This window comes from Alternaria ventricosa (genome assembly GCF_023758065.1).
Source record: "Alternaria ventricosa strain BMP 2768 chromosome Unknown scaffold_6, whole genome shotgun sequence".
Taxonomy (NCBI): domain Eukaryota; kingdom Fungi; phylum Ascomycota; class Dothideomycetes; order Pleosporales; family Pleosporaceae; genus Alternaria; species Alternaria ventricosa.
This window is the reverse complement of record NW_026055686.1, coordinates 1,889,877-1,917,764: the sequence shown is the minus strand read 5'-3', so window position 1 is coordinate 1,917,764 and position 27,888 is coordinate 1,889,877. Positions and strand designations below refer to the sequence as shown.

General features: G+C 51.9%; 11 protein-coding genes across 11 annotated transcripts; 6 read left to right on the top strand and 5 right to left on the bottom strand.

Moving 5' to 3' along the window:
- Positions 1-963: 963 nt before the first annotated feature.
- On the bottom strand, positions 964-2,131 carry J4E93_004730 (uncharacterized protein; the record flags this gene model as incomplete). The annotated part of the gene is made up of 2 exons (XM_049342657.1): positions 964-1,694; positions 1,750-2,131. The coding sequence occupies 2 exons, from the start codon at positions 2,129-2,131 to the stop codon at positions 964-966; spliced, it is 1,113 nt and encodes a 370-aa protein (XP_049200809.1).
- A 1,005-nt stretch (positions 2,132-3,136) lies between these two features.
- Positions 3,137-4,285, top strand: J4E93_004729 (uncharacterized protein; the record flags this gene model as incomplete). Its single annotated transcript, XM_049342656.1, has 1 exon — positions 3,137-4,285. One exon carries the CDS (start codon positions 3,137-3,139, stop codon positions 4,283-4,285), a length of 1,149 nt encoding a protein of 382 aa, XP_049200808.1.
- A 575-nt stretch (positions 4,286-4,860) lies between these two features.
- J4E93_004728 (uncharacterized protein) lies at positions 4,861-6,043 on the top strand (the record flags this gene model as incomplete). Its single annotated transcript, XM_049342655.1, has 3 exons — positions 4,861-4,903; positions 4,959-5,144; positions 5,211-6,043. 3 exons carry the CDS (start codon positions 4,861-4,863, stop codon positions 6,041-6,043), a joined length of 1,062 nt encoding a protein of 353 aa, XP_049200807.1.
- Positions 6,044-6,987: 944 nt separating this feature from the next.
- J4E93_004727 (uncharacterized protein) lies at positions 6,988-7,923 on the top strand (the record flags this gene model as incomplete). The annotated part of the gene is made up of 1 exon (XM_049342654.1): positions 6,988-7,923. The coding sequence occupies one exon, from the start codon at positions 6,988-6,990 to the stop codon at positions 7,921-7,923; it is 936 nt and encodes a 311-aa protein (XP_049200806.1).
- A 136-nt stretch (positions 7,924-8,059) lies between these two features.
- Positions 8,060-9,127, bottom strand: J4E93_004726 (uncharacterized protein; the record flags this gene model as incomplete). Its single annotated transcript, XM_049342653.1, has 1 exon — positions 8,060-9,127. One exon carries the CDS (start codon positions 9,125-9,127, stop codon positions 8,060-8,062), a length of 1,068 nt encoding a protein of 355 aa, XP_049200805.1.
- An 832-nt stretch (positions 9,128-9,959) lies between these two features.
- Positions 9,960-11,534, top strand: J4E93_004725 (uncharacterized protein; the record flags this gene model as incomplete). Its single annotated transcript, XM_049342652.1, has 3 exons — positions 9,960-10,019; positions 10,069-10,599; positions 10,659-11,534. 3 exons carry the CDS (start codon positions 9,960-9,962, stop codon positions 11,532-11,534), a joined length of 1,467 nt encoding a protein of 488 aa, XP_049200804.1.
- Positions 11,535-11,703: 169 nt separating this feature from the next.
- On the bottom strand, positions 11,704-13,146 carry J4E93_004724 (uncharacterized protein; the record flags this gene model as incomplete). The annotated part of the gene is made up of 1 exon (XM_049342651.1): positions 11,704-13,146. One exon carries the CDS (start codon positions 13,144-13,146, stop codon positions 11,704-11,706), a length of 1,443 nt encoding a protein of 480 aa, XP_049200803.1.
- A 595-nt stretch (positions 13,147-13,741) lies between these two features.
- On the bottom strand, positions 13,742-15,271 carry J4E93_004723 (uncharacterized protein; the record flags this gene model as incomplete). The annotated part of the gene is made up of 1 exon (XM_049342650.1): positions 13,742-15,271. One exon carries the CDS (start codon positions 15,269-15,271, stop codon positions 13,742-13,744), a length of 1,530 nt encoding a protein of 509 aa, XP_049200802.1.
- A 1,011-nt stretch (positions 15,272-16,282) lies between these two features.
- J4E93_004722 (uncharacterized protein) lies at positions 16,283-17,071 on the bottom strand (the record flags this gene model as incomplete). Its single annotated transcript, XM_049342649.1, has 1 exon — positions 16,283-17,071. The coding sequence occupies one exon, from the start codon at positions 17,069-17,071 to the stop codon at positions 16,283-16,285; it is 789 nt and encodes a 262-aa protein (XP_049200801.1).
- A 1,830-nt stretch (positions 17,072-18,901) lies between these two features.
- On the top strand, positions 18,902-19,906 carry J4E93_004721 (uncharacterized protein; the record flags this gene model as incomplete). The annotated part of the gene is made up of 1 exon (XM_049342648.1): positions 18,902-19,906. The coding sequence occupies one exon, from the start codon at positions 18,902-18,904 to the stop codon at positions 19,904-19,906; it is 1,005 nt and encodes a 334-aa protein (XP_049200800.1).
- Positions 19,907-21,284: 1,378 nt separating this feature from the next.
- On the top strand, positions 21,285-24,107 carry J4E93_004720 (uncharacterized protein; the record flags this gene model as incomplete). Its single annotated transcript, XM_049342647.1, has 4 exons — positions 21,285-21,409; positions 21,462-23,739; positions 23,789-23,980; positions 24,036-24,107. 4 exons carry the CDS (start codon positions 21,285-21,287, stop codon positions 24,105-24,107), a joined length of 2,667 nt encoding a protein of 888 aa, XP_049200799.1.
- Positions 24,108-27,888: the final 3,781 nt, after the last annotated feature.

The window sequence follows — 27,888 nt, the reverse complement described above, 5'->3', positions numbered from 1 at the left end:
GAACACCCTTGATAGGACCTGTCGCATTCTTCTCTTTCATGTACTGGGCGTAGTAGTAATCGGCGCGCAGATCATCGATGATGTGTCGGAAGGACATCATATCAAGGTGATATCCAGGACCATACATTACAAAAGGACCATGCATAGCGTCTGGCAACTCCTGATCAATTGTTGCGAAGCTCTGATTTGGACCTCCTACATATTTCAATTCATCATTCTCGGTCGGGCCAAGATGAACTATCCATGCGATGGGTTCGTGTGGTCGCTTGAGGACTCGGTTGTTGTCAGAAAAATGGATTGCCCCTCCTGCTGAGTTCAGAGGCATGGCTGGTAGACCTGGTTCGGCCAGGAAATCCATGAAGGTACCATTGGGACCGGTGGACGGTTCGACGCTCAACCAGGTAAACACAGGTCTTTCTTCGTTCACGGGGAAACAGATCGCGCGGAAATGATGTGGAGAAGGGGCCGAACTTGGGTCGAAATCGTTATATGAGGCGCATAGGAGACTATGAGTTGGCCAATCGTCCTGTCGACAGATGTTCGAGCAGTACCGGCTGCAGTGGCATGTGGGACAGACTATTGTTCCGGGTCTAGGACACATTGAACAAAGTGGCGAGCTTGATGAAGCTTGAGTGTTGGATGAGTTCGCCATTGGGATGAGTCGAAGTCGCTGTAAGTGGAGACAGAAAAAGGAGAGAAAGGACGAATGCGCGTAGACTATTTGTAGACTTCGGAGTTATCAAGCGACACAAACAACAGAACGCACGAGACGTGTCGCGAGACAGGAGGCGCGCACCTGGGTGTTGCTACTGTGCATCTGACTGTAGCATGGGAAGGCGTGAAAGCTCTTGAGAGGAAACGGGATTTGGGCATGATCTTCGATGGAGTAGGAATAAAGGTATCGTGATTTGGTATATACAGAAGAAGAAGTTGAAAAGGAAACCGTTACCAGAGTTCAGCAACTCAATGCACCATACTCTTTCCAATCTCACTTTCCCAGTTATTCGCCCTCTCGAAACCATTCGAATGGCTCTGGTAGTCCATCATAGCCTGCATGACCTCGTCTCTTGATGTGACGACAAAGGGTCCGTATTGTACGATGGGTTGATCGAGCGGCAGGCCAGCGACAAGGATGAACCTCGATGGCTTGTCGGCACCCTCCTCCACAGAAGCTTCGATGCTGTCGCCGTTGCTCTCGAAGACGACGTTGTGGTATTGTTCGATGGGTCGCGATACGCCGTCGGAGGAAAAGATAGTGGTGCCGTTGAGGAGGTATGCGAAGGCGTTCCAACCCTTTGGTAGGGGCTGCTTGACTTTGCCGCCGGGCTGGACTGTGAAGTCGAGCAGCCAGACGGGTGTGTATGCCAGCTCCTTCAGACTCTCGGTACCATAAGCTTGTCCGCTGATGACTTTGACGTGCACCTTGCCGTTGTCCGCGGTCGTCTCGGGGATCTCCTTCGCTCGTAGGTCGCGGTAGCGGGGTTCGCATGACTTCAGTTCTTTGGGCAGGTCAACCCAGAGTTGCATTCCGACGTTGGGCGCGCCGTCCTCGTTTTGGCGCGGCATCTCGGCGTGGACGATGCCGCGACCGGCAGTCATGAATTGCAGGTCGCCCTGCTCGATGGTACCCTTGTTTCCGGCGAAGTCTTCGTGGTCGACGGCGCCGGAGAGGAGATATGTGATAGTTTCTTGGCCTGAATCGAGAGTTAGCATGTTAATCATGAGTACTTGGTCTGCGCTATCACGTACCTCGGTGTGGGTGGTCTGGGAAGCCTGCGCCTGGTGGAATGGCAAAGTGGTCGAGCATGAGGAAGGGAGAGAAGTTGCGGAGTTTGGGGGTGCCAACACTCCTTCTCACTTTCGCTCCTGCGCCTTCAGATTGTTCGACAGCAAGGAACGACTTTGCGATCTTGCGGGGCGCATCGGTGGTGAACTTCTCGTCGGGGATGACGGGCAGTCCGCGGAACATGGTCGACATATCTTCGGTGGCGTTGTAGAAGGGCTTCGTAGTCTTCGCTAGGGATGTGACGTGTCTCAGTGACTGTGTGAGTCTCGAGAGCATGTACTCGTTGTTGTATGCTGCAAGTGCAATTGCGATGATGGCGATGAAGAGGGAGGAAAGCGTCTTCATGGGTCGGGCGGGGGCGCTTTATGCAAAACGCGACTAGGGTGACGAGAATGTTCGAGGGAGGCTTCGGGGCGGACTGGTGTGGGTGCCATCGTGAGCTTGCTTGGTTGGTAAAGGTTTAACAATCCGGCGCGTGTTAACCTGAGGCTTGGCGGAGAATGCGCTGCTTATGTCGAGCATGACCAAGCAACACTAATGCGATGGTGGGACGGTCGACGGAAGGTGGAGCTTCCGTTGGCCAATCAGACAAGAGGCGATGACGGAAGTCATTCCGTCATCTGTCGCGTCTCAACACCCTACATTCCTTTGAGTCAACTCTCACCGTGTCGCATTGCTGCCCCTTTCTACCGTGTGCTTGCTACTCATACTCGAACTCGTGGAATTGTATGCAGACACGTCCACGATGTTCTCCCACACCCAATACCCGGCACCGTCGCGTATCAAGATACTCCGGTGACATCTGGCAACGACGGCGGGTTCAAGAATCTTCTGTCTTGTATCAGCTTTCCTATTCTCTAGGGTTAGTGAATATCATTCTCCTTCGACATGATGTCCTCACTCTTCCTTCGCTTCCATGTCAAGCGTCTGAGCTCTTCGGCCCGCTTCTTATGGAGCTTCTGGTACGTGCAAACGCTCGTACCCTGCAAACACCTGCAAATATTCCCTTGGGAACGTCGCAATGTTGCACAAATGTCACCTTTGTAGATTGCAAAGGGCGCTCTACCACTCATCTAGTTGCTCACACACATTCCGACACTGGTCCCAGACGCGCAAACTCCTCCAGCTCTCATGCCAAATTCCAGATTCAAAGCGTCGGACATACGCCGATACCTCGACGATAAGCCTCAGCACGAAGAGCGTAGCGAGGATTTTGGAGAGGAAGAGGACTCCAGTGTATCTCAGACTTCTACTGTGGCCTATGGTCAAGAGTCCTTCGAATTCTTCAGTATAAGAGTCGCGGAGTTTTGCGCCACTCTATTTCCCAGAGCAACCTGTCGAATCGAGCATATGCGTGGTGGAGGTTATAATCGAATCACAGCTATCGCTGTCACGCCTTCACCTCCTCGCGCCTTTACTATCCCTTGGATACATTCATTCCTGACCAGTGACGAAGACTACGCCAAAGCTCACACGCCAAAGCACCACATACTCAGGAGCGCACGGAAGGAGCCCTCAAGCGACGACTTGGACATGAGGTATGATGTGGCTACTCTGACGTTCGCGGGCACAATTTTCGGCACTATCGTACCTCACGTCATACATCTAGATGAGCACCCGCGTAATCCTCTGTCACGGACGTATACCATTCAGAACCGTCTTCCCGGCCAAAATCTCAACAAAATATGGCCTGAACTTACGATCAGCCAAAAGATAAACGCTATGCACATTGTTGTCCATGTCATGGAGAAATTACATACTATTCAGGAACCCAAGGCAGGTGTCATCGCCAGTCTAACAAGACTACCACATTCTCCCGATAAGGTAATCCCAGAGATTCAAGCCTTCAACACCAGTCAAGGCCCGGTATCAGCATCCTCGGGGCCCGCGGACCGCCCCGCTGAGGCTATGACTACACGCCAGTTCTTGATACATCAGAGCTATAGATGGAAGATACTAGAGGAAGACCGTGACGACGGCGACAAAGCTCCTTGGTATTGCTTCGATATCATCACACAGGCACTATACGACAAGGGCTTCATCCCAGATGATGACAAGTTTTACTTCTGCCATCTCGACCTCTATCCGCGAAACATGCTCGTAGAGATTAAAGACGAGTCCAGGATTTCACTCACCGGACTGCTGGACTGGGATGCTCAGTTCGCACACTTTTGCCCCAAGTTCGTCGCTTACCGTGCTCCGTTCTGGCTATGGGCATCGGGTGTTCACTGGTACGATGAAATGATAGCTGCAGATATGCCAATCGATGCCGAGTACCGGCGATTGAAGAGCTTGTGGGAGGAAGAGGCGAGTGATGAATGGAAGCGATACGCGTACGAACCGGAGTATATGATCGCGAGGAGAATGTTCGCTCTGCTCAGAGACGGTATCCGCCATGATGGAGACAAAAAGGAAGCCAGGTCTATTGTCGATGACTGGCAGGAGCTTTATACCGATCAGAGGCTTGCCACCGCATACGCGAATGATGAGAGCGATTAGGCCGAGGCAAGTATGAGCTTTGGGAACAGAGACGAAAACATGCTAACGCTAGCCCACCAAGACTCGAAGCTTGATGATTTGCTGGATGAAGCTGATGAAGCTTGAGACCAGGGTGAGTAAGAACCGCACTACTGTTTATTCGATGGTGTAGAAGGCATGGGTTTTGAAAAGTCGGTACTCAATACTATATCCTGATATGTGCAGAACGCACTTTGTTATGCGTGATGTATCCCGCAGATGATGCGTCGCATGGCCAATCATAAGCTCACAGCAAGAGTGGGGTGAAAGCCTTCGCAATCCCACTTGCCCCATCTTCGACAACATAACGCCGTTATCGATAGCGCAACACTTGTGAGGGGTAACCGACATACTGGAATATGACAATGATGGAAAGCGGAAGTAATGATCAATCGTGGTATAATTGAAGCCGACACGTCTCGATAGCTTGCTGCTGTTTCCAGACACCACCACCAACACAACCAAGTACCTAGGTATCATCACATTCCAACCACTTGGTCACCTCAATCACACTATTTACTTTGATACCACACTGAACTTGACCGAGCAAGCCCATCATGCCAAACGCCGGCGAAGCGCCTCCCATCCTAGACTTCTCAAGTAAGTTGACCCGCCAGACAGCCTTAGCAATCGAAACCTTGCTGATGAGGCCAAGAGTTCTACCAAAATGACCCAGCATCCAAGAAACAGCTCGTAGACGAAGTGCGAAACTGCTGCCTGCATAATGGGTTCTTCCAGATCACGGGTCATAACGTACCAATCGAGCTGCAAAACAGGATGATGGACTGGAACAAGAAGTTCTTCGATCTGCCATTGGAAGAGAAGAACAAAGTGAACAAAGGTAGGTTTGATAGTACCACCAAACGGTGATCTCTAGACACATCAACTCATCCACATCTCCATCCAGACACAACCAACACCTGGAACCGGGGCTACGAGCTCCTCAAATCGCAAATCCTCGAAGCCGGCACCTCCCCCGAACTAAAGGAAGGTTTCTACATCGGCGACGAAATCCCCAAAACCCACCCCTACTTCATCAACAAGAAGCTCAACTCGGGACCCAACATGTGGCCCTCCGCCGCCTCCCTACCAAATGTCCAAGACTTCAAAGAAACATCCTTGGAATACTACGCCCGCGTCGTCTCCCTCGCAAAAGACATCCTCAAAGTCCTCGCCTTGACACTTGATTTGGAAGAAACCTACTTCGACGCCTTCGCCACGGGCGCAGTAGCAACAATGCGCCTCTTGCACTACCCATCCCAACCCCCCTCCAGCCCCACGCACCTCACCCGCGGCATAGGCGCGCACACAGATTTCGGCTGCATAACTATCCTCCTCCAAGACACCGTCTCCGGTCTCCAAGTCTACGACCACGCTACGCAGGAATGGCTCGACGTAACACCTACCCCCGGTGCTTTCGTCATCAACCTAGGTAATCTGATGATGCGGTGGAGTAACGACCGGTATGTAAGCAATCTGCATCGTGTTACCAATGTGAGTGGGCAGGAGAGGTATAGTATTCCGGTTTTTTTTAGCGGCAATCCGGAGTATGTGGTGGGTTGTTTGCCGAATTGTAGGGGGGAGGGGGAGGGGGAGAGGTGGGCGGAGATTACGGTTGAAGAGGCGGTTTTGGGGGGGTATAGGGAGAGTTATGGGAGGGCGGAGAAGTGGAAGAGGGGGGAGGAGAAGGGGGAGGGTGGGAAAGTGGATGTTAGGGCGCGGGGTGTTGTTGTTACGTAGGTTTGGTGGAGAAGATGCGGTCGTTACTGCAAGTCCAATCGCGAATGAAAGCGGATGTGTCTTACCTCGGCGATATCTAGCAACATCGCGGCATATCATGAATCGATGCCTGTTACTGGAACTAATCTGAGCATCACACACAGATTCACACGTGCTGATCCGAGGTTCGCGGTGCATTCCATGTCAAGAAGTGACCGGCAGAATTCCGCCGGTAAAATTTGGCCGCACTTTTGGCCCCCAAACGCTTACACGCGAGAACGCCGACATCTCTGATAGCTTCGCATTGGTTCACAACATCGTAAGGCGAAAGTCTAGACAACATTCTGGATAGATCGGCCTCTAATTGCCCTATTATCGGTATCTTGGTGGTGCTGTGGGCCCTCCGGCCTGCATGCTAGCGGCCTATAAATACATCGCGGATAGAAGCGAGATGCTCTTGTATACTTTCTCCCTAGAAGTGGTCTATACTTAGACATATGCTTCCCCGATGCCTAAAGACTGGTGTCTGGCTCCGGCACGTCATCTGCCAGGTAGCCCTAGGCCTGCCTCTTCGTGCTGGGATAGGTGGTGGGCAGTCTGTGACTGGCTTGATCGTATAATCTCACACCTTTGTCAAAGCATCGCATGGAAGATGTTGCTGTGAAAGCGATAGTAGGAGTGTGGAAGGAAATTAGATTGCATATCATCATCATCGACATTGTCTTTTGGGTATACTTGGCCGCGGGTTAAGCACGCGAAGGATGATACCGAGGTGCTGGTGACCGGTTGCTGTGGCTTCAACACCACAGGGAGGGTAGAGTAGCTCTGAAGGAGTATCGCGTCGGGCGAATGCTGATAGCATGCTAGTCGCGCGAGAAGCCGTCTCTGGGGTATATGATGATGATATTCAGGAAGTCGTCCACCACATCCGCCGAAGAACATCACACAGTTTTCTCATCGTCACCATGGTCGCCCAGCACATTGACCCGGACATGCTCACAAAGATGTGCCAGTTTACTAGCACATATTATCGCCAACCATATCCCGCTCTTGAAGAAGTACAACACACAGGCGCCGGGAAATACGTTCTCGTTACTGGAGCCTCGGAAGAGATCGGTCGGGCAATTGCCTCGTCGTGGGCTGAGGCAGGAGCCGCGGGTATAGCCATCAGTAGTCGCAATGAAGACGGTCTCGAGCCAGTCGTAGTCCAGCTAAAGCGACTCAATCCCACAACACCAGTTCTGGCTATGGCTTGCGACACCACAAAATCAGCCGAAGTCGCCAGACTCTTTGATGCGATAAGAGAGCGGTTCGGCAAACTCGACGTAGTCGTCGCAAATGTCGGTACCGCACATCTCAGCAGGATAGATGAGACCGACGACAATGACGAGTGGTGGGCCGATATGACAACGAACTTCCGCAGCACACATCTTCCCGCCCACCAATATATCCGCACCTTTGGTCCAGCGCCGACCGGAACGTTTATCTCCATCACATCCGGTGCGGGTACCGTCGTGACCCCCGGTCTCTCTTCCTATGGCATTGCGAAACAAACCGACCGCCGGCTCATCGAGTTCCTCAACGTCGAATATCCAGATATGAAGGCTTTCTCTTTAGACCCTGGGGTTGTGAGGACGGAGCGGACAAGCGATATGTTCAAGCCTTTTGCGTTTGACAGTCCAGAGCTAGTCGGCAAGTTCTCGGTTTGGCTGGGCGGCGGACGAGCGGATAAGCTCAAGGGCAGCTATGTGCATACTGCATGGGATATAGAGGAGTTAGAAAGAGAAGCAGACGATATAGTCGGGCGGGGTACACTGAAAGACAAATTTCCGGGGGGCTTGCTGGTACAAGAGGGTGTAACCTGGGGAAACCAGATGCCTGTAGCGGAGAGAGATTTGTAACTTCTCATTGCGATGAGATTAAGCATATGAATGAACGATTTGAGCGGTGTCTCGCACAACGAATGCGAAACAGATGTTGATGCCACCTTGGTGCTGCTGAAGCCGTGATGTCCCGATGTGTGCAACAACCTCGAAGCTACACTTCAACAATCGTGTGTACTGGTCCGGCCAGACGCTTCTCAACCTCTTCCCACGATGCCATCCGTCGCTTATCTTGGCTCCACAGGGTACCACCGACCCCGTGATTCCATATCCAGGCATCGCATAATATGATCTCGTCGTCATCGCCGTAAAAGCTGATCGGTACATCAGCTTCCCAGATACGTACTGCGTCTTTTTCTGTCCAGTTCCGGGTCTTGTTTGGTGTCCTGTGGTTTGAGTTCACATCGACCAGAACGACGTCCAAGCTTTTCCCGTCGTATGATCTGAATATCGTGTCGATGTCTTTGGCTGCTGGATTGACGGGTCGCATCATGACAAGCGTTTGCAAGGATGGTGTCTTGAGACAGAATGCTATTTCCAGATCTGTCATCTCCTGCGTAGTGATGGCAAGCCGTTTCAGATTAGGCGGTGGGTGTCGAAAGTAGTTGACCACATCGTAGCTGACAATGAGCTCTTCAAGGTGCGTCATGTGTGAAAAGACCCTGTTCACCGTGACATGCGGCCTGATCTGCTCAACCTCACTTGGGGGCGCATAAATCGGAGAGAGGTCTAAAGCCAGTCTCTTGAGCGAAGGCCCTGTCTGATTGAGTGCGTCGATTATTTGTGGTAGTCGCACCAAAGGCGTATGGTTCCCTTCAGTCACCCTGCGCACCTCAGTTGGCGAGATGAATATGGATTTGATATGGCGGAGTGCTTGGGCATCCGCGAACAGTTCTTCGTTTCGCCCGGCTTCGCCATAGTTGAGCGCTTGTGGGTGATGCCCCAGGTCTAGTCCGAGCGTTCTGCGAAATCGCGCATAGGTCGTGCAACTGTCTAGATACAAACAATGCGAGTAGAGATACTGTGTGGCTACAAGATAAGTGTTGCGCGACACCAAAGTAAGTGCGCGCAAGGTCTTGGTAATGATGTTTGACGGTGCATACGCTACAGGATGCTGGCCGTTGTGGGTACCCACAAGTTGATCGAGAATGTTGAGGAACAGCTCTAGTGGCAAGCTCGCGAACCCTCGCGACTTATTCCTGGGGAACTCGGCTCGTTTCATTAGTTCGCTAGTGATATTAGATATGTGGAAGCTGGTGATAGATGGCGAGAATAGATTTTGGTGATATTGTTGAGCCTCACGTGCCTTCCAATGTTACGTCATCACTTCCCTGGCTCGCACGCTAATATATATGAAGTCTAGCCGTCGAGCTAATCCAAAATCGCAGACGCGATATACGAGCTACGGCGGGGGCCGTGGCTTCCGTCGACTCCGTGATCAATCTATGGGGTAACGCCGTTACCCACCACAATGCAGCGCACGCTTGACGAAGCGCATTTCAGGGTGCGCAAGGACTCATTCGGGGTAACAACACATCCGAGCCCTTCGTAGGTGGAGGCGGAGAATCTGAATACACCGCTCCGCCCCTTCACTGCAATACCCCCTCATCAAAGGTCTCCGACTAACCAATTGCGTGTGTTTGTACTCGGAAGCTCCTCAGGCCGAATGACCGATCGCGTTTGATGGAGTATACTCAAATGTCGTCAGACCCACTGATCGGTCGATATCATCCATGCTTTTGACCGGCAGCTTTGAGCGAATTCAACAAGTCTCCCATGGCGCAGACGCGAGCGTTTGTTAGGTATGCTACGTTCAAGGCGACCCAAGAGATACCCTCCAGGATGTGCGTCACCATTGAATCAAACAACCACCGCGAAAAATGAAGGGCCGTTCACCACTTGACCTCCACATCCCGCAAGTGTGGCGATATGTAAAGGGCCCACGCACCTAGAGATTTGAGACAACATGTTGCAAGTTGGATCACAAGTCCAGCCCTCTACTCAATCGAGATCTATACCGGTAGCAATTGCGAGCTCACTCGAACTTCTTCAGGATGCTACTTCAGCGAGGCGTCTTAGCCGCTCTCTTGGTGGTACTGGCCTACATCATCAAGGTACAAGGTTCATACCAGACTCCTTTGCATCAAGACTAACAATCCGAAGATCGTGTGGACAGGGCTCACAGGCCCACTGTCAAAGCTGCCAGGGCCATGGTACACCAAGTATACCGGTCTCGTCCTTCGTTACCAGACGGTTTCAGGCAAACGAATTTTCTATGTGGACAATCTTCACCAGCGATATGGCGGCGTCGTACGGATCTCGCCAAACGAGACAGCCGTATCGGATATAGCCGGTGTCAGTCAGATACACAAGATCGGTGCCGGGTACCTGAAGTCGGACTTCTACTCGTCTCTCCTCCCAACTGATACACCCGGCATATTCCCGATGCGCGATCCACATGCACATGCCGCAAGAAGAAGGCTGTTTGCCCGGCCCTTCAGCAACACCAGCTTGAGCAGCAACTGGGACGTAGAGATTAGGACGAAAGCAAACCTAGCTGTCCAGAGAATTCGACACGACGCAACGGGTTCATCGCAAGGAGCCGATGTCCTCAAATGGTGGACGCTCATGGCGAATGATGTAATAGCTCATCTCAGCTTTGGAGAAAGCTTCAACATGATTGAGCAGGGTAAAGTATGCAATTCAACCTTCATGGGTCTTACCTTATTGACACATTCTAACAACAACGGCAGCAATCACCATACATCGATGCTATTCAGGCAGCGCTTATTTGCGGTATCATTCGGTCTGAAATTGGAACTACCATCTGGAAACTTCTCAGTTGCCTCCCCATCAAACGGATAAAGTTTCTCTACTCGATCGATGATGTCCTAAACGAACACGGCGAGCGGGCGATACAGAAGATGCGCAGTGAGGGTGGCAATACCAAGAATCTCTTCAATCAAATGCTGGCTGCTAGTGAAGATAGTAAGACTGCCGCGCTTTCGAACAAACACATTAGGGAGGAAGCGGCCGGCTTCATTGTGGCCGGATCGGACACTACAGCGGTGACGCTCACGTATCTCGTCTGGGCGGTTCTCAAGCAGCCCGATCTGCAGTCTAGACTCGAAAACGAGATTGCAGAACTCAGCGAGGAGCTTACGAAGGAAGAACTCGAGACTGCGCCTCTATTGAACAGCGTCATCGCAGAGACGTTGAGACTTTACGGCGCTGCTCCTGGCGCCTTACCTCGGGTTGTACCGAAACAGGGCACTGTAATACGCGGCCATCACATCCCCGCAGATACTGTGGTCAGCACTCAGGCCTACACAAACCATCGCGATCCTTCCGCCTTTCTCAATCCCCATGAATTTGACGGTCTTCGCTTTTTGGACAAGAGCACGATGTCAGCACATCAGAAGGCGTCATACATGCCCTTTGGAGGTGGTTCGAGGGTGTGTATTGGCATACATCTGGCGTACATGGAGCTCCGATTGGGAGCTGCTCTCTTCTTCCGACATTGTCGCGGCGCCAGAATTGCCGACTCCATGAACGATGAGATGATGGAGATGGATAACAACTTCTTGATTGCTCCCAAGGGTCACCACTGCTATGTCACTCTGAGATGAGGAATCTCAACTTCAGTGATCGGTTCGTGTTTCTGGTAGGTGCGAAGTTCTTCGAACTTATCCATCACCTTTTCCATCGAGTTTTGCACGCGCGTAGGTAGGAAGTAAGAAAATTATACAGTTGTTTGCTACGTGAGTGGACTTATATGCACAATGAATTGAACCTTCCTCAATTCCACTCCGCTCCAAGATCCCCAATCTTATCCTCCGGATACAATACATCCCATTGCTCTGCCAGCCGGACCGCTAGACAGCGACGACCCGTGTCTAGTAAGCCCCCAGTTACGACCTTGAAAAGCTTCCGTGCGATAGCGCTCTCGCGAGAAAGGCCAAAATTGATGAACTCGGCTGATGCCGCGCTTCTAAAAGCTCGCTTCAGTGCCTGATATTTCTCGATAGTTGGCTCATACGTTACCACATCTTCGTCTCTCTCACCCATGGAGTGGCCCACCCAAGCCCAGAATGGAGGGCGAAGGGCCATAAACTTGGGTGCGAAATAGGCCATGTCCCAGTCTATGATACCAGTGATCTCCACAGTCGCTGGACCCGTGATCTCAGCGAGTATGTTGCGAGGAAACAAGTCGCCGTGCGCAAGATGGAAGCGTTGCCCCAGCCATCCGCGCCGATCGAGAGCTTTTGCAATGGCGATCATCACGCGCCACACTTCCTTGTTTCGGTCTGCTTGTCCAATCTCCTCTTCGTAAGTTTGCCAGCGTTGGCAATGATCAATGAGATACTCACATGGTGTTTGAGATGGTGCTGGAGTCTGGCTCGGTTGAGCAAAGTGAGGTCGTAGCTCCGCTTCTTTGTTAGTCGGGACGGGAAACTGTTCTATCGCGATATTTGATCTCCCGGAGTTCAAGTTGCTCAACGAGACGAATCCAGCCGCGGTTGTTGTGACTGCGGCGATCTTCTCCACTATTTCCGTAACCCGCTGAACGGCTGACGCTTTCTGTTGCGGGTTCAGCTCCACCCATAGCGCATGTAAGTTCTTACCAGGTAGCAAGTTTTGCAAAGTATATGGCCGTCCCAACGCATTCTTCGAACCAAGATCGTACTTCTCAATCTTGGGTATGGGTAGCGCTAGATGGGAGCAGACAACGCGTTGAGTAGCAATGTCGCCAGCAACGTCGCTCAGAGGAGAACCATCCATGTCCCCATTCTTGTCCCTTGGAATTCTCAAAGCAAACTTACGGGTTCGTGGAGGCATACCAAGAAGCCTTGACACTCTAGCGCCAAAGGCGACCCCGGAGTCACGTCGTTGCGCCTTGTGCTGTAATGTGACAGCTACGACGATGTTGAAAGAGCCCATACCAAGTACGCGGAGTGAAGACTCATCCATCTCGCTCTCAGGGAACAGATCGGCAATGAGCTGCAAAATTCGAAACTTCAGTCTCAAGACTGTTTCTCTCCCTTCCAGAAAGCCTACCCCACCCTCAGTGAAGATATTTTCGTCATCGAACAAGCGCCGTAAGGGGTTCCCACTCTCATATCCAGAAGTTGTCAGTTTGTCGTTGCTCGCAACACGATCTGGGAGGTATGTCATAGCCGCTTCAAGGCAGGCGATGTCAACTTTATTAAGTCCTTGACATGAGATATCGGGATGCGCCATCAGGTGCGGCCTTGATGATTATCTGAACTTTGCCGTTCTTGTTCACGCTATTGAAGAGTTCATAAAGCAAGATTGGGCTAAAAGTCTTGTCGATATTGAACTGACCTGTGCATTGTGGAACGGGCCGCAGCAATCGCTCGAACACGACGGACGCTGTAGGCGCACAATGTCTCCTCAAAGGTGGAATGAGTGATGAAACTTTGCGCTGTGTTAATGACCCAGTTTCCGAGAGGGACACTAAAACGGTCGACGCTGATTGAGAGGTCTCGTGGCACATGCCATTGATAGATTTTGTCCGGCACTTCAATCACTCATGGGTACGAGCGAATCATCGCTTCGAGAATATCAACGTAAACTATGTAGACTCCAATTCTTGAGAAAGATATTTTGAGGGTAACGTAGTCGCATAGCTGGCTGAAAGTGAATGTGCTCATTACAGAGAGCTCATGAAACCAATGAAGTACATTTGATGCAACGCACTGATTGATTCACATGCCATGCTAGAGAGAAGATATCGTTCAAGACTTCCAATGCAAGGACAGGAATAAGTGATTCAGTATTGGCATTTCCTTCACATGTCGAAGACATGTACCTGCTACTCCGCAACAACGAGCTTGTCTTCTTCCGCATCATTTGTAGGCTCAATGTCTTTCGCAATCTCATCGTCCTTGGTAGGCTCATCATCTGAGTCGGACTCAGCCTCAGAGTCAGACCGCCAGTCAAGACGGAACCGGACATTATCCTCGGGGTGGAGTTTGTCCCACTCTTTTATAACCGCTTTTGCCTCATCATAGTTCCAGCTACCAGGCATCCCCTTCTGCAAAAAATAGAACATACGTCTAGCGAGCATTGCCTCTGGTGCAAAGGCAAAAAACTTGTACTTGTCGGACGCATTGTTGAGGAACACTTGCTTCAATATCCTGTCCTCGTCGGTAGCGAGCTCCACGTTCGCCACGCTCTCGTCATCTTCTTCAGCGCTGGCCATGTCGGCAGGCGTCCAGAGCCAGAACGGTGCTCTATAGGCCATGAACTCCGGGGCAATGATGGCCGTGTCCCAGTCGATAACGCCTGTGATCACCGCTTCGGTGTCACTACGTACTTCCGCGAGGATGTTATAGATCTTGAGATCACCGTGAACGAGTACGCATGGCCCATCGAGAAAGCCTCGGTCGTCTAGAGCTCGCACGATGTTGGCGAAGCTCTTCCAGATGTCATCGAAACAAACGTAGCCATCATCGGAGGTGTCATGTACGCTCCACTGCCTACATCGCTCCCACATCCAGTCGAAGGCATCGCAAGTCGTAGCAGGCTCGGGCTTCTGCCCTTGACGAGATCGCAGTGGAAAGTCCTGGGTGCAGATTGGAGAATTTGAAGGCCTATTGAGGTTTTGAGTAGATATGTCGCCGACCGGGCCTTCCACAGAGGCAATGGTGGGAGCGAGAGCGGTGATCTCCTTCGCGAGGTGCTTCTTTTGCTCCATGTTGAGATCGTCCCAAATATTCGTGGCAAGGGTGCGACCCGGGAGGTGACCCTGGACCATGTATGGTCGTTCGAATATATTCTCAGCGGTAAGATCATAGCTCGCAACCTTGGGGATAGGTAAAGGCAGCCTGGAGCCAATGGTCTTCAGGACTGCAACATCGCGCTCCATGTCGTCGGCCATGTCTTTCGCACTATCCTCATACTCATAACCCATCCGCGGGATGCGCAGAACGTACTTCTCCAATCGAGCGGCGCCCTTCTTCTTGCGCCGGCCCAGACAGGACAACAGGAACCAGATCAAGCTGAACTTCCTGGGTTTTGACATAAATGAGACGCCGACAACTCGGTTGAAGGACCCACCCTTCATCTCAGTGACCGTGATATCTTTCGGGCTTCGCTGAAACAATTTCGCGGCCAGTGCAGGGACTTTGTGCTGAAGCGTCTCGAATGGTTCCTGGCCGTAAATAACTGTATCTGCTTTTATAGATGAACAGACTAATGATTTGTGCTGCTGCTCTTCATTGACATTATCCTGTTTATCTTCGTGTTGCGCGCAAGTCTCTTCGATAGGCGCGTCGACACGTTGTGGCGCATCCGAGACAGATACCCGCGAACCCGCAGGGTCGGAAGAGCGAGGTGACATGGCGCGGATGATGAGTATGAAGAAACGTTGTGGTGTAGGCGAAACAGTCTTTAAAAGGTGTCGGGGCGCATTGTTGTGGTGGGTCTCTTTGTTTGCCAAACGCCAAGTCTTGTCGGTGCACAGGGTCGTTTCCTTCGGAACAGTCACTGCAGTGGCGGTGTGAATGCTCAATGTGGTTCACTGTCTCAAAGTCAAGTCCCATATTGTCGCAACGCGTTTCGTGAAGCCTGTGTATATAATGTTCTGCATGTGCAGTACGACATCTGCAATCCTGATCAGCAACCCAACCGTAATACAATCCCCAAACAACCACAGAACTTACTCAAACAGCTCCTCAACACTATCTTTACAACACTATCAGAATGGGTAAAGGCGGCGAAGGTAATCAATACTATACTAAGGGGACTAAGAAGACCCATCACTGTCCTGGTGCGAATGGCCGGGTGGGCGAAGAGAGTCCTGGCAATTGCGACTGGGATACAACTGGGGTGCGATACTGCAAGAAGCACCAACTGCTGTGTCTTCAGGGTTGCAGAACCGGGACTCACTTAAAGAACCAGACTGGCTGTACATCATGTTTGCGAAGATGGGGGCGCGAAGATAAAGAGGAAAGGGAAGCCAAGGAAAATCAAAAAGCGATGCTAAAGAAGGAAGCGGAGGACAGTTTTTGGAATCCACCTAAAGACAGGAAGAAGGAAAAGAAGTAGATCGATAGCAATAGCTATGTACCATTGGGATACGGTAGATGGATGGATGAATAGTTCGCGGTTTTGAAGGTCTTGGACTAACTCACTTTCGCGGAGGTAACGATGATGTGTCGAGTACGTTGAGGGCAGACCAATATACCTTACAGTTCGCATTCTCCTCTGTACGACTTCCGATATGATGTGCCCTGTAAATTATGGAATGATAGCGAAATTAAGAAATCTCTCCGCTGGCTGAGCATTTCACTGACACCGGTACAAATGAGACAATCTGCTTGTGGCCCCATAGAGGCACTTCGCCCACTGACTAAACTCGGTCCCGATGCTCTCTGAGACGGACCAGAACAACGGGAGGGTGATCACCCATATCTCGCTTCTTGACGTCCACAATTCCCGATGCCTCCACGAAATCACGCAAACGTTCGTAACCGTAGTTGCGTGCGTTGAGGTCGGGCGAGATCTTGCTGAGGTAAACGCCGACGTCAGCTAGGTGAACCCAATTGTCGATATCGCTCCTGCAACTATTCACGGCCCTGGACAAGCCCTCGACTGCTGACTGATCAAGAGGCCTTTTACCCAGCTTGGAAGTTGTGTTGACGACAGGATGGGAATCGACGAAGCCGAATGGGCGGTCTGTGAGGGTAGTTTCCTCGGGCGGCAGGTTAAGTACATCGAAGTAGGTAAACTTATCGCAAGCGGCAATGAACGCGTTGTTTGTCTTGCGTTCGCCAAACCCGAAAACGGTGACGCCCTGCTCCCGGATGCGGGATGCGAGCCGGGTGAAGTCGCAATCGCTCGAGACGATACAGAAGCTGGAGAAGCGGCCAGTGTATAGCAGATCCATTGCGTCGATGATCATAGCGCCATCAGTTGCATTCTTGCCGGTGGTGTACGCGAATTGCTGGATGGGTGTTATTGAATGATTGAGTAAGCACTCTTTCCATCCTTTGAGCGACGGAGAAGTCCAGTCGCCATAGATTCGCTTTACGCTGGCTGTGCCGTAGTTGGCTATCTCTGCCATCAAGCCGACAATGACCCTGGGTGAGACATTGTCACCGTCTATCAACACCGCTAGACTGGCATCCTTCGAGGCCATTGCTATTGTCTTCGAAGCTTTGGCTAGTAAAGGCTGTTGTGTATTAGGCAGAAGAGGTACTCGTAGGAAGCGTTGTTGAGATGATTACTACCCCGCGATACCACTCAGGTATAATACGCTAATCCCGGTGGGGCACTGTTCCTCAGATTTCAAGGCATCGACTTCAGCTTTGTGGTACGGCGTCGAAGGTGCTGTTCGGTGATCAAATGACAGGGTTGAAATTGACTGAATTGTTGTTGTGATGACTGAGAGTCGCGTTCACCGGCTCCTTGGAATGCGTTGGTGGCCCGTAGAGTCGTCCTCGCATCGCCCGGGAATTCTGAGAACGTAAACATAGCTCTTGTGATAAGCTAATGATTATTCCATTCTGCGGATACGATTGCGCGGCTGTTTCACTCTGGCTGAAAGTCGCGAGATCTGCTGGCGGGTCGCGTCGTCATGATGTTCGCTACGCCTGAGCGCGAACGCGTATGGGCTTCGTCTCGTGTCGCATCGCGCGCGCGCTCTCGGGAACGTGCATGGGAAAACATCGCATATAAATTGCGAGACGCGACCGATGTCTGCGCGCTGATGCGCAAGATTGAGACAGGGCTGGGAATGGAAAGATTGGATGAGAAGGGATGATGTGGTGGGGTCTTTCCGAGGTTGACAGAATCGCGCACCTGTCAAGGCGGGCCGCTTGAGCGTGTCATCGCGTGGCTGTCACCCCGATCCATGGATCGATTGAACAACGACACATACTCGTGAGGTTGTATTTGGCGTGAGATTTTGTCTCTTTTTGAGTATTGCGAGACTTTGCACAAGACCGTAACCAGGTTAGATGCTGCGATCTGCGTATAATGCGTGCACGACTGTGGTGGACCTTTGTTGGTGGCCGCGCAGTCTGATCTCACGAACATGAACCTAGTTACCTCGCGACACAGCGCTCGTAGATGAATGACAATACGTTGGGAAGATACAAGAAATGATATTGCACCTTCAGGTAAGGTTTTTCTCCTGATGTTGCTACGTTAAGTGAGAAGGTACAACCTGCGAGCTTCGTTCCTCCCAACCACGCGTTAGCCACGCTACCAGCCGTCAGCCAATCACATCGACGTCTGTGCAGACCAATCACATACGTCATCGACGTTTAGAATAGTATCAGCGCAGAGACGCGTCGCGACAATGGTCACTACACGTTCTGCATCCTTCAATTCTCCTGCAGGCAGACCCTCTCGCTCTGTACCTCGCTCTCAAGTTTCGGCAAGAGCCCAAGAAGTTCACAATCGTCGCGTACAACAGTCGCGTCGCTCCATTCCTCACTCTCAAGTTTCGGAGAGAGCCCAACATATTCACAGGCTCCGCGCGCATCACGCACTTCACGCAGAGCACCTCGGCTTTGCCGGATTGACCCAACGCTTGGTTTCAGTTGGACTTGAATCGGGTCCTGGAGCTGGTGACGCAAACCCGCCACCAGTTTATTCTCCAAGACAAGGCGTGCCAGCCTCGGACGGTGCAAAAGGTCTTTGGAACGCCTTTGTCGCCTACGTAACGCAGTTGGATTGCATCTGTGGGAGAATCTACAATATAGCTATCGAGGATCCCATCTTTCGTCGCCTCTGCAAGACTTTGATTGAGACCAGGCCCAGAAAGGTGGAACAACAACCTGTTAGCAATACCATTGTAGGCTACTTTGTTTCGAGCCTAATACTTCTTCCTTCCCCATCAGAAGGCGTTAGTGGTCGGCAGACCGAGCTGTACTGCTTCCAGACAGTGACAGTGAAGGTCCTCCAGCCCTTGATAGTTGGTGGAAGGCTTGGACAGGTGTGGGCCAACACAGCTTCAAGGACCATGTCGCTGAAGCGAGGTGCCATTGACTCGTTCTTCAAGCGCCCTGAGCCCAAGAAACCCAGATATGAAGCAAGTCTTCATAAGTCAAGCCATGCGTCTTACCCCTTCGCCATCCCACATCTGCCTGCCCCGTTCACGGAGCAGTTGGGATTCGCACCTGCTGAGGAGGGCAAGGTCATGAACGACCAGCTGGACCTGGATCTTGTATATTATCAGCCATACGTACCTTCCAGTATTGCGCCAGGGCTTTTCGAGTTCCTTCGACAGGAACTTCCCTTCTACCGCGTGCAGTACAACATCACCCGCGGAGGAGCACAAACTCAGATTAACACGCCGCGGTTCACAACCGTCTTTGGTGTTGACGACACATCGCGCTTTGCAGCTGATGGCAGCATCGTAGATGCAAAAACTGAAAAGCCGGTTGAGAAGAGCCGCTACAAGTGCGCACCTCGTCCTATCCCACAGTGTCTGGAGGAACTGAAGAAAGTGACAGAGGGCACCACTGGCGAGACCTTCAACTTTTGCCTCGTCAATTACTACGCCGATGGCAAGGACAGCATATCGTACCACTCGGACGATGAGAGATTCCTCGGTCCTAATCCGGCAATCGCATCGTTCAGTCTCGGTGCAAAGCGCGACTTCTTGATGAAGCACAAGCCTATCCCACCCAAGGCAGGCGTTGTGGTGGCGGAGCCAAAGGGCATCAAGCTGCCTCTCGGCTCGGGAGATATGGTCTTGATGCGTGGCAAGACGCAGGCGAATTGGTTACATAGTATACCAAAGCGCGCCGGTCCCGAGGCAGGCAAAGGGAGGATCAACATTACCTTCAGGAAGGCGATGATCAAGGGCGGTACGGAGAATTACTACCAGTATAATGTTGGCACGGGTGGAGTGCACAAGTGGGATGCGAAGGCCGAGAAGATGGTGCCTTGGACGGCGGCTGCAGAGCCTCAAGCGTCTGCGAACGGCGATGGCAATAGCGCAGGGCCAAGTAACGGAGCCTGATGAATCAGACGATATAGCGGGTTGGATGATGATGATTGCGAAGAAATTGACGTAAGCGTTCGGACCTAGATTGTGTGTCTCGTTAGATAGTTCTGTTTCTCTTCGAACAAAATTTCGTTCGGAAAGTTTTTCGCATAAAATCACCATATGCACAGTGATGTGTGATACAGAGAACTGCGAACAGGCCCCAGACTTGTCAAAAGCTTGTCGCTGTGCGAAGTAGCGGGCCTGAGTTGCCGCCAGCGAGCAGGTGGCTTGAGCGTGGGCTAGTTCGACCCCGCCTGGGGCAAGCGCGACCACGAGCAATCTTGACATGTGGAAAGAGCAGTGTGCGATGAAGGGCCACACGGAGGCTGGATAGTGGTAGTGCTGGATAAGAGCTCGCCACCGAAGGAGCTGACCGAAACTGTACAGTCAGTCACATGAATATGCGTGATGGCGACATGATGAAGAGTCGCATGTCGCAGGACATCTTGGCGGCGACGGATGAGGGTGGTCGGAGTTAAAGGCCGCCTAATTCTGCCCATGGCCGTACCAGCCTTTGACTACGACACCACAACAGCCTCTTCCGATCTCCTTATCTTGGGTTATCCGAGTCGCCGAAGCTAGCGCATATCACCAAAGGCCTAATTGAGGAGCCTCCGCGATCAGAGGTCGCTATCGTGAGTCGGGCGCGTTAGACGGAAAGCTGGCGGTGCGTGCAAGCCTATTTGAGAGTAAGTACGAATCGGCGCATAGTTCTGTGAATGTGCAGCTGCTGACAGATGCTAGCAGGTGTCAACGAGCCTTCGATACACCGCTAGACCACATTCCTCTCACCGCGAGGTCGACTGCCCATTGCATGAGCTGCACCTTCCCCTCATAAGAAGCGCTGCGTAAGCCGAATCTAGACGAACCACCCAACGACAAATTCCCTTCGCATCGATTGAAGCGTACGTCTGCGCAATACAAGAGGCAGTATCGTGAAAAGAAGAGCGGAAAGTGTGCCGTATTGGACGACATTCACTGGTGGGAAGGGCGGAAGCAAGTCGCATACAAGTCAACACCAGGGCAGTATCGCCATTTCAAGTCCACGCCTCAGAGTCATAGCACTTGGCGCATGGAGATAGCTCAGTTCCGGAAGATTTAAGACCGCACCGGGCCGCAATCGCAGAATCGCACACCTTACGACCTTTCGCTACACTCTCCTCTGCAAAGCGCATACTAGCGACGTCCAACGTCTGCACGACACGAGTCTGGACCAGTCAACACCCTAGTCCTGCAGCTTAGGCGACCACCAAGGCGTGAGACTCCATCATATATCTTGAACGGATTTTAGCGCTTAAGTCCGCATTCTCCGTCGTCCCATATCACACCTGAGGACGACGCGATCGCGACCATGCCGCCCACTCCGCCTTCAACGACTTCGTCGAGCGCAGGACAGTCGCCGCCAGATCCGCAGTTCAGAGTTGTACGTAAAAGGAATCGTGTTCCCTTATCATGTGGAGCATGCAGGCATCGAAAGTAGGCACAGCTCGACAACAAAGACAGGATCGCCACAAGCTGACAATTGTAGGCTGAAATGCAATAGAGGCCATCCCTGCGACAACTGTACTAAGCGCGGAGATACGGCATCATGTACGTACGCGGCTCCAGGCAACCGCAAGAAGAGCTCAGCCAGCACCGGCTCCGCCACGACGCCCGATGATATGCAAAATCGCATTGACCGTCTCGAGGGGCTGGTTCTCTCGCTGATGACCAATGGTGCGCAGAGTGCAGGGCCTGCCGCCGCCCAAGCAGCTATCGCGAACAGCATGGCCAATGCTGGCCCGGACCAGCAATTTGATCCAAGCCAAATGATCACGAGCATGAGCACCGGCGCTCCCGAGTCGATACCCGAGGAGGACGTGAACGATGAGAGCGAGATGGAGACCGTCACAAAGTCAATTGGAGTAATGAAGGTGCACAACAACCACACCATATTCGCATCAGAAGCACACTGGTACGCAATCTTGGGCGAATTGTCGGAAGTCAAGAACTACTTCGCCGAGCACAAGAAACAGTACGAGGATCAGCTCAAGCGATTTAAGGCAACTCACGTCGAAGACCGACCGCCGGGTACATCTTTCCTGATGGGCGGAGCGAAACCGACCTCCAAAGCCGAAATCTTATCGCGCTTTCCGCCAAAGCCCACAGCCGATCTCCTCGTCTCGCGCTTCTTCAACACATACGATCCCGGCATTCACATCATACACGGTCCTTCGTTTCAGGAGGAATACGACAGGCACTGGGCACAACCAGAAGAGACGCCTGTTATCTGGCTCGGTACAGTGTTTGCGATGATGTGTATCGCGTTACAGTCGTACACACGAGCTGGTGATGAGCCTCCGGAATACCACAACAAGTCTTGGGAGATGTCAAGAGAATATGGAGACTTGACGGCGCAATGTTTGATCATGTCAGATATTACGCAACCCATCACAGGAATGATGGAGACTTTGATCTTGCATGTTCATGCAGAGTATGCTCGTAGTAGAGATGCAGAAGTTGGCATCCTGATAAGCACAGGTATCATTGTGCGGCTAGCGATGCGCATGGGTTTGCATCGGGATGCGGCGCCATATGCCGGCATACCCGTTTTCCAAGCGGAGATGCGAAGACGTGTCTGGGCTGCGGTCCGCTCATTTGATCTGCTGTTCTCCGCACAGGCTGGGTTGCCACCCATCGTCCGACCGCGGGATACCAACACTGAGATACCGCGGAACATATACGACGATGAACTCCACAAAGACATGAAGATACTGCCTCCTTCGAGACCGGAAACCGAAGCTACACCTACACTCTTCCTCATCAATCGGACAAGATTGATCTACAAGCTCGGAGAAGCGGTCGAGTGCACAGATACTCTGACATGCTCTTCGTACGAAGAGGTCATGAAGCTAGACGCGGAAGCTCGAGAGCTACACGACAACATCTCGCCGCATCTCAAGATGCGAGGGATGGATGAAGCGGCGCGCGATCCTTCTACCTTGATCATGCAACGCTTCACATTAGATCTCCTCTTCCTCAAGATAATATGCGTACTACATCGAAAGTACCTGTCTTATGCGAGAGTGCAATCACGTTTTGCCTATTCCAGGAAAGCCGTTATTGAAGCCTCGATGATGCTTCTCAAGCACCAAGCGACCTTGCACCGGGAATGCCAGGCCGGCGGTCGTTTGCGCAACGTCAAATGGTTCATCTCATCGCTGACAACTGTCGACTTCCTTCTTGCAGCGATGATCATCTCTTCTAATCTCTACCACACTTCTAGAGAAGCGCCATCTCGATCTCCACCGTCAGGAGACACGCTCGTGTGGAGTTCAGATCGTTGCGAGGAGATGCTCGAAGCTATAGAGATAGCGGTGGGCATCTGGGATGGTCTGAAAGATCACTCCATGGAAGCATACAAAGCGCACACAACGCTCAGTGTCATGCTGGATCAACTGAAGAAGAACCGGGTAGCCAAACAGACGCCCAATGGTTTCCAAGCAGCTACCTCCGCATACCCGACAATGGCACCAATGGAAGACGCCAATGTCGCACCTGAACATTCGGCAGCGATGACACTAGGCCTACTCAGCACAGGCGGCATGACGCCCAATGCCAACATGTTCGATCAGCGATACCCTGCCGGTATGGCCAATCTACTAAACGACCCTATGCCTCAGCCGTCGACGGGCTTGACACCACAATACAACCAGCCGACAAGCGGACCATCAGGGCCAGAGAATGCACCAAGTCCGTTCTCAAACCTGTTCGGAGCGAATCTATTCCAGAATCTAGATCTCCCGCCCACAGACAACATCAACTGGGTGCGTCATCCTCACGATTCCGCCAGTATTACTCTGCTAACATGACTAGGACGCATGGGACTCGTACATCCAAGGCCCCAACCCTGGCATGGAAGCGACCAACAACTTCTTCCCCATGGATCTTGGTAACATGCCTATGCAAACCGAGCAAAACGGGATGCCAGCCACAGGACAGACACCGAACCAGCAACCCATCCAAGGCAACCGAGCAAACATGTTCGGGCAGGATGTCTACATGGGCGTAAGTACTGACGATCATGATTCATTGCATGTTATTGATAGCTGACAGCAGCAAGGCTGATTCCACGAAGACGAACTCTGGTGAAGCGTACACCATGGGATTCTTGATGCCGAAGCAGTCTAACTAGTACTTCGCGTCCTTACGTTTTTTGCGAGCGGGTAATGAGCCTATGATTATGTAACTTGAGCGCCGTATGTATTTGCATGGTCTGTACTTTCGGGGGCCGAAGCTTGGTGGTGTTACTAGATACCCGTCAGCTATTAGATGTACAAAAGGGCGGGTGGAAGGAGGCGCAGCAAGCCATGTGCCCCGCGCTGCGATGGAAACATGAATGAACTCAGCTCAGCCTTTGCGCTTGTTTCAAACCCACACATACCCAGTTTTCTCATGGCTTCTTCGCCAGCTTAACCCTTAGTATTGTTGCGTCGTTTTTCATCCAACTCGTATCCCGATATAGCACGCGACGATCAAGGTCCATACCAAGACATCGACCCCGGCCAGCTGCCGCGTCGCTGCCCCACTTCAACCGATGGACCCTGAATTGCCAGCGCGTGGGCGTCAAACGTCATCGCGGTCACGACTTGCTTACGCGCTCGCGGGCTTTTGTTTGGCCGTGAGGCTGCGAAAGGCGGGCTGCCTGAGGCTTGGGTTGCACAAGAGGCAGCTGTGCCGCCTACGTACGTCTGCGACATCTGCTCGTCACGCACCTTGCCTTTCGACATACAGCCGTGAGAGCGACGCGACGAGGCTGAGAAGTGCGCATACCACCGCTACTACAATATCTCTACAGAGAACTCTTTGTACCTCACATACCAACATCGCGACCCCCTCCACCGTCCTCACAATGACAAACCCACCACCCACCATCTCCCCACCCCCTCTCACCTCAACTTCGACCATCTCCCCACCACCACCAAGCGACCCCATCTCCCCCGTCTCCCGCACCTCCACTTTCCCCCATAAAACCAGCCCAGCAGTCTCTAGCCAAACTCCGTTGATCGACACGAACACACCCGCGATAAACGATGCGCCGGTTGAACTCGACGGCGGCGCGATAACGCCTGAGGAGCTGAGGAGGCGCATGAGTACAGCGGGTGAAGTGGGTGGTATGGGAGATGGATTGGGAGGCGTAAGGGGTTCGATGCGGTCGCCGGATGATACGGAGGGGATTGATGCAGAGTTTCTGGGTGAGGGAGTGGATGCGGGGAGGGGGGTTAGGGAGGTACGTTGATCTCCTTCCCTGAACAACTCAGCATGGAGCGTAGATACGCATCAGAGTTGGGTGGATGGCAGAAACCTGAGGTTAGAATATTGGCTGACTGAGCATGACTAGAAACGCGCCGCGATGCTGGCCTCCCGCTCGAAAGACCCAAGCGTTATCGTCGATGTACCGCAAGAGCCGACGGCTGAAGAGGTGGATGCCGCGAGGAAGGCGGATGCGCTGTTGCCGCCGGGGATGAGGGGGAAGATACCAGATGCATCGTGATGATGAATGTCAGCGAACGATTCGAGCGGACGATATAGCGACGGGCTGTATAAACGAGTGATGACGGACCGAAACTTACATGAGCGGGATAGCACTTGGGTTTGATCACTTACAATCCTTACATGACTGCTTGCTGCTGAGAATTCTCGAGATAGCAATGCGTACCATGTCTCCACATCCATACCTTTTTGGACATTTTGTCTAGTGCACTTTTGCACGTGCACACCTCCCGGAAGTGTCTATATAAGACCTCCTACGTTCTCACTCTCTCCTTCCTTTCTACAAAACAATTCCTAAATTCCCATTACCAAAATTCACTCTCACCTTCTCCATGTCCGCCGCTCGGTCTGCCCTTCTCAAAACAACCCTCGCTGGTTGCCATGTCCCGCCTTCCTCTCCATCTTTTCTACAAACTTCCAAAAAAAATGCGAAAGCTGTGATGACTTCGCCGGCGGACGGCCTATCGAAAGATGCACTTGATCGTAACATGCGACTGCGGCTGTTCTGAACGAAATTACAAAACGCGGACACTCTATACCGCATGTGCTGCTTCCAAAATTTCCCGACCACTGGCATATGTTGTTTGGCCGGCGCTGAAGCACCCCCGATCACTGATGCTTCCGCCTATAAAAGCCACGTCCTTCATAGCAGGATCTTTGTGCATTACTATTCTACAAAACTACTCTCGTTTAGTCAAAAGCATTCAAGACCACAACATGTCTGCTGTCCCCTCTGGCACCAAAAAAGACGAGGAAGCCCTCCGATGTTTTGGCTACGCTGCTATGTCTTTGTGAACGGCACAAAAATATGAAAATTACCACCCGATGGCTTTGCCACGTCCAGTACAAAACGTCTACGGAACTCGCAACGTTGGGAAGAAGACCGCCGGATTTTACCAAAATATGGTCTTTGCACCCGTCATGTGGAATCTTCCCGGCTCTGAGAGCATTCACTTCAAAGTTGATGTCACTCTGCGCATAGTCTGTTCTGATGCTGAGAGAAAAAGCGTCACAAAATCAACCCTGAGTTCGGTATGTTTGGGTACTGGGACTCGGACAAGAGCGGGATGGTGGATACCTGCGCTGAGAGGTCACTATATGAATTTTTTCTCTAAGCTCCCAGGCTTACGCTGTTCATTCTTTTTCCCATTCTGCGATGTCACAATTTATGAAGGGAGTTATCATGTTGCCCGCTCGGATTCCACCAAAAGACAAAAATGCAAGAGCTGTATGGCTTCTTGCTTCGTCCAAAGTTTGACCTTGACACAGCATGTCCTCCCGGTAACTCAGCCGTAAGCCTCGAGTGGTGGCGCTTCAAAACACCACTAAAAAACCATGAGATCCTTTAGTCATGGCTCGGCTTTGCTGTCAGAAGCCTTGACACACCGGGACATGTTACAGAACGTCGATGTTTACTTTTTATCACGCTCACATACCCCGAGAGCCCAGTGTCCAAAACTTCAATAGAGACTTTGCATGAGCTCGAAGTGTGCTGGTTCTCCATACTCAGTTGTCCGCGCTCGAAACTGGCTGTGCCATTATATGTGATGCTTGGACCTTTAAAGCGCTCATACGCACGTATATAAGTCGTGCGATCATCACCGTCTACCTTCATCCTTCATCACAGCTTCCGCTTTTCAAACAAAAGCTGTGATGTGGCAGTTCATGTCCTTCTGTTTTTCTGCACTTCTAAATTTCGGCCTCTCCAGCGTCATGGCGTCGTCTCGTTGAGTTGCAAAACTTGAGATGCCCAAAAGCACACTGTGGAGAACGTCATGGGAGCGAAGAGACTCAAAAGCACGACACAACTACTTCATGTGCCTTCGAAAGTCTTCCTGGGCTAGTTCTATCACAGTCTGGGTTTGTGAAAAAGTTGAGGCAGCTGCATATTGCGGACGAGAATACCAAAAGTACATCAGAAAAAGAGCATGCGCTTGCTCCTGAGGAGAATCACCTACTTAGATCATAACACAAGTGCAGTAAAGTCATCACACACTATTTCCAAGCTCGCAATTCTTACCGAAGTTCAAGAAATCCAAGTTGATGAGGCTCGTCGCAAATATGTACACACGAACGAAAATAAAGAACGCATTCACCAGCTCGACCCTCAAGAATCATCGATGGGGCTATTTGCAGTTCGTTCCTTTGTAGATGAACGTACCATCCGAGTTCTCACACCCACAACTCCCATCCTTCGGACTCTTGATGCACCCAGCCCCGTCGCCCTCTTCCTCACCCTCCACGCCCGCCTTCGCCCAAAAGAACGTCCAAGTCCCCGCTTTCTTCTTCATCGCACTTCCTGGCGCGCAGTTATACGCTTCACATGTCCCATACGGCCACCCGTAGTTACCATCGTACTGGTGGTCTTGGGTGAAGACGGCAAAGGTCTGGCCGGACGTGCGGGTATTGTGGCTGCATTCTGC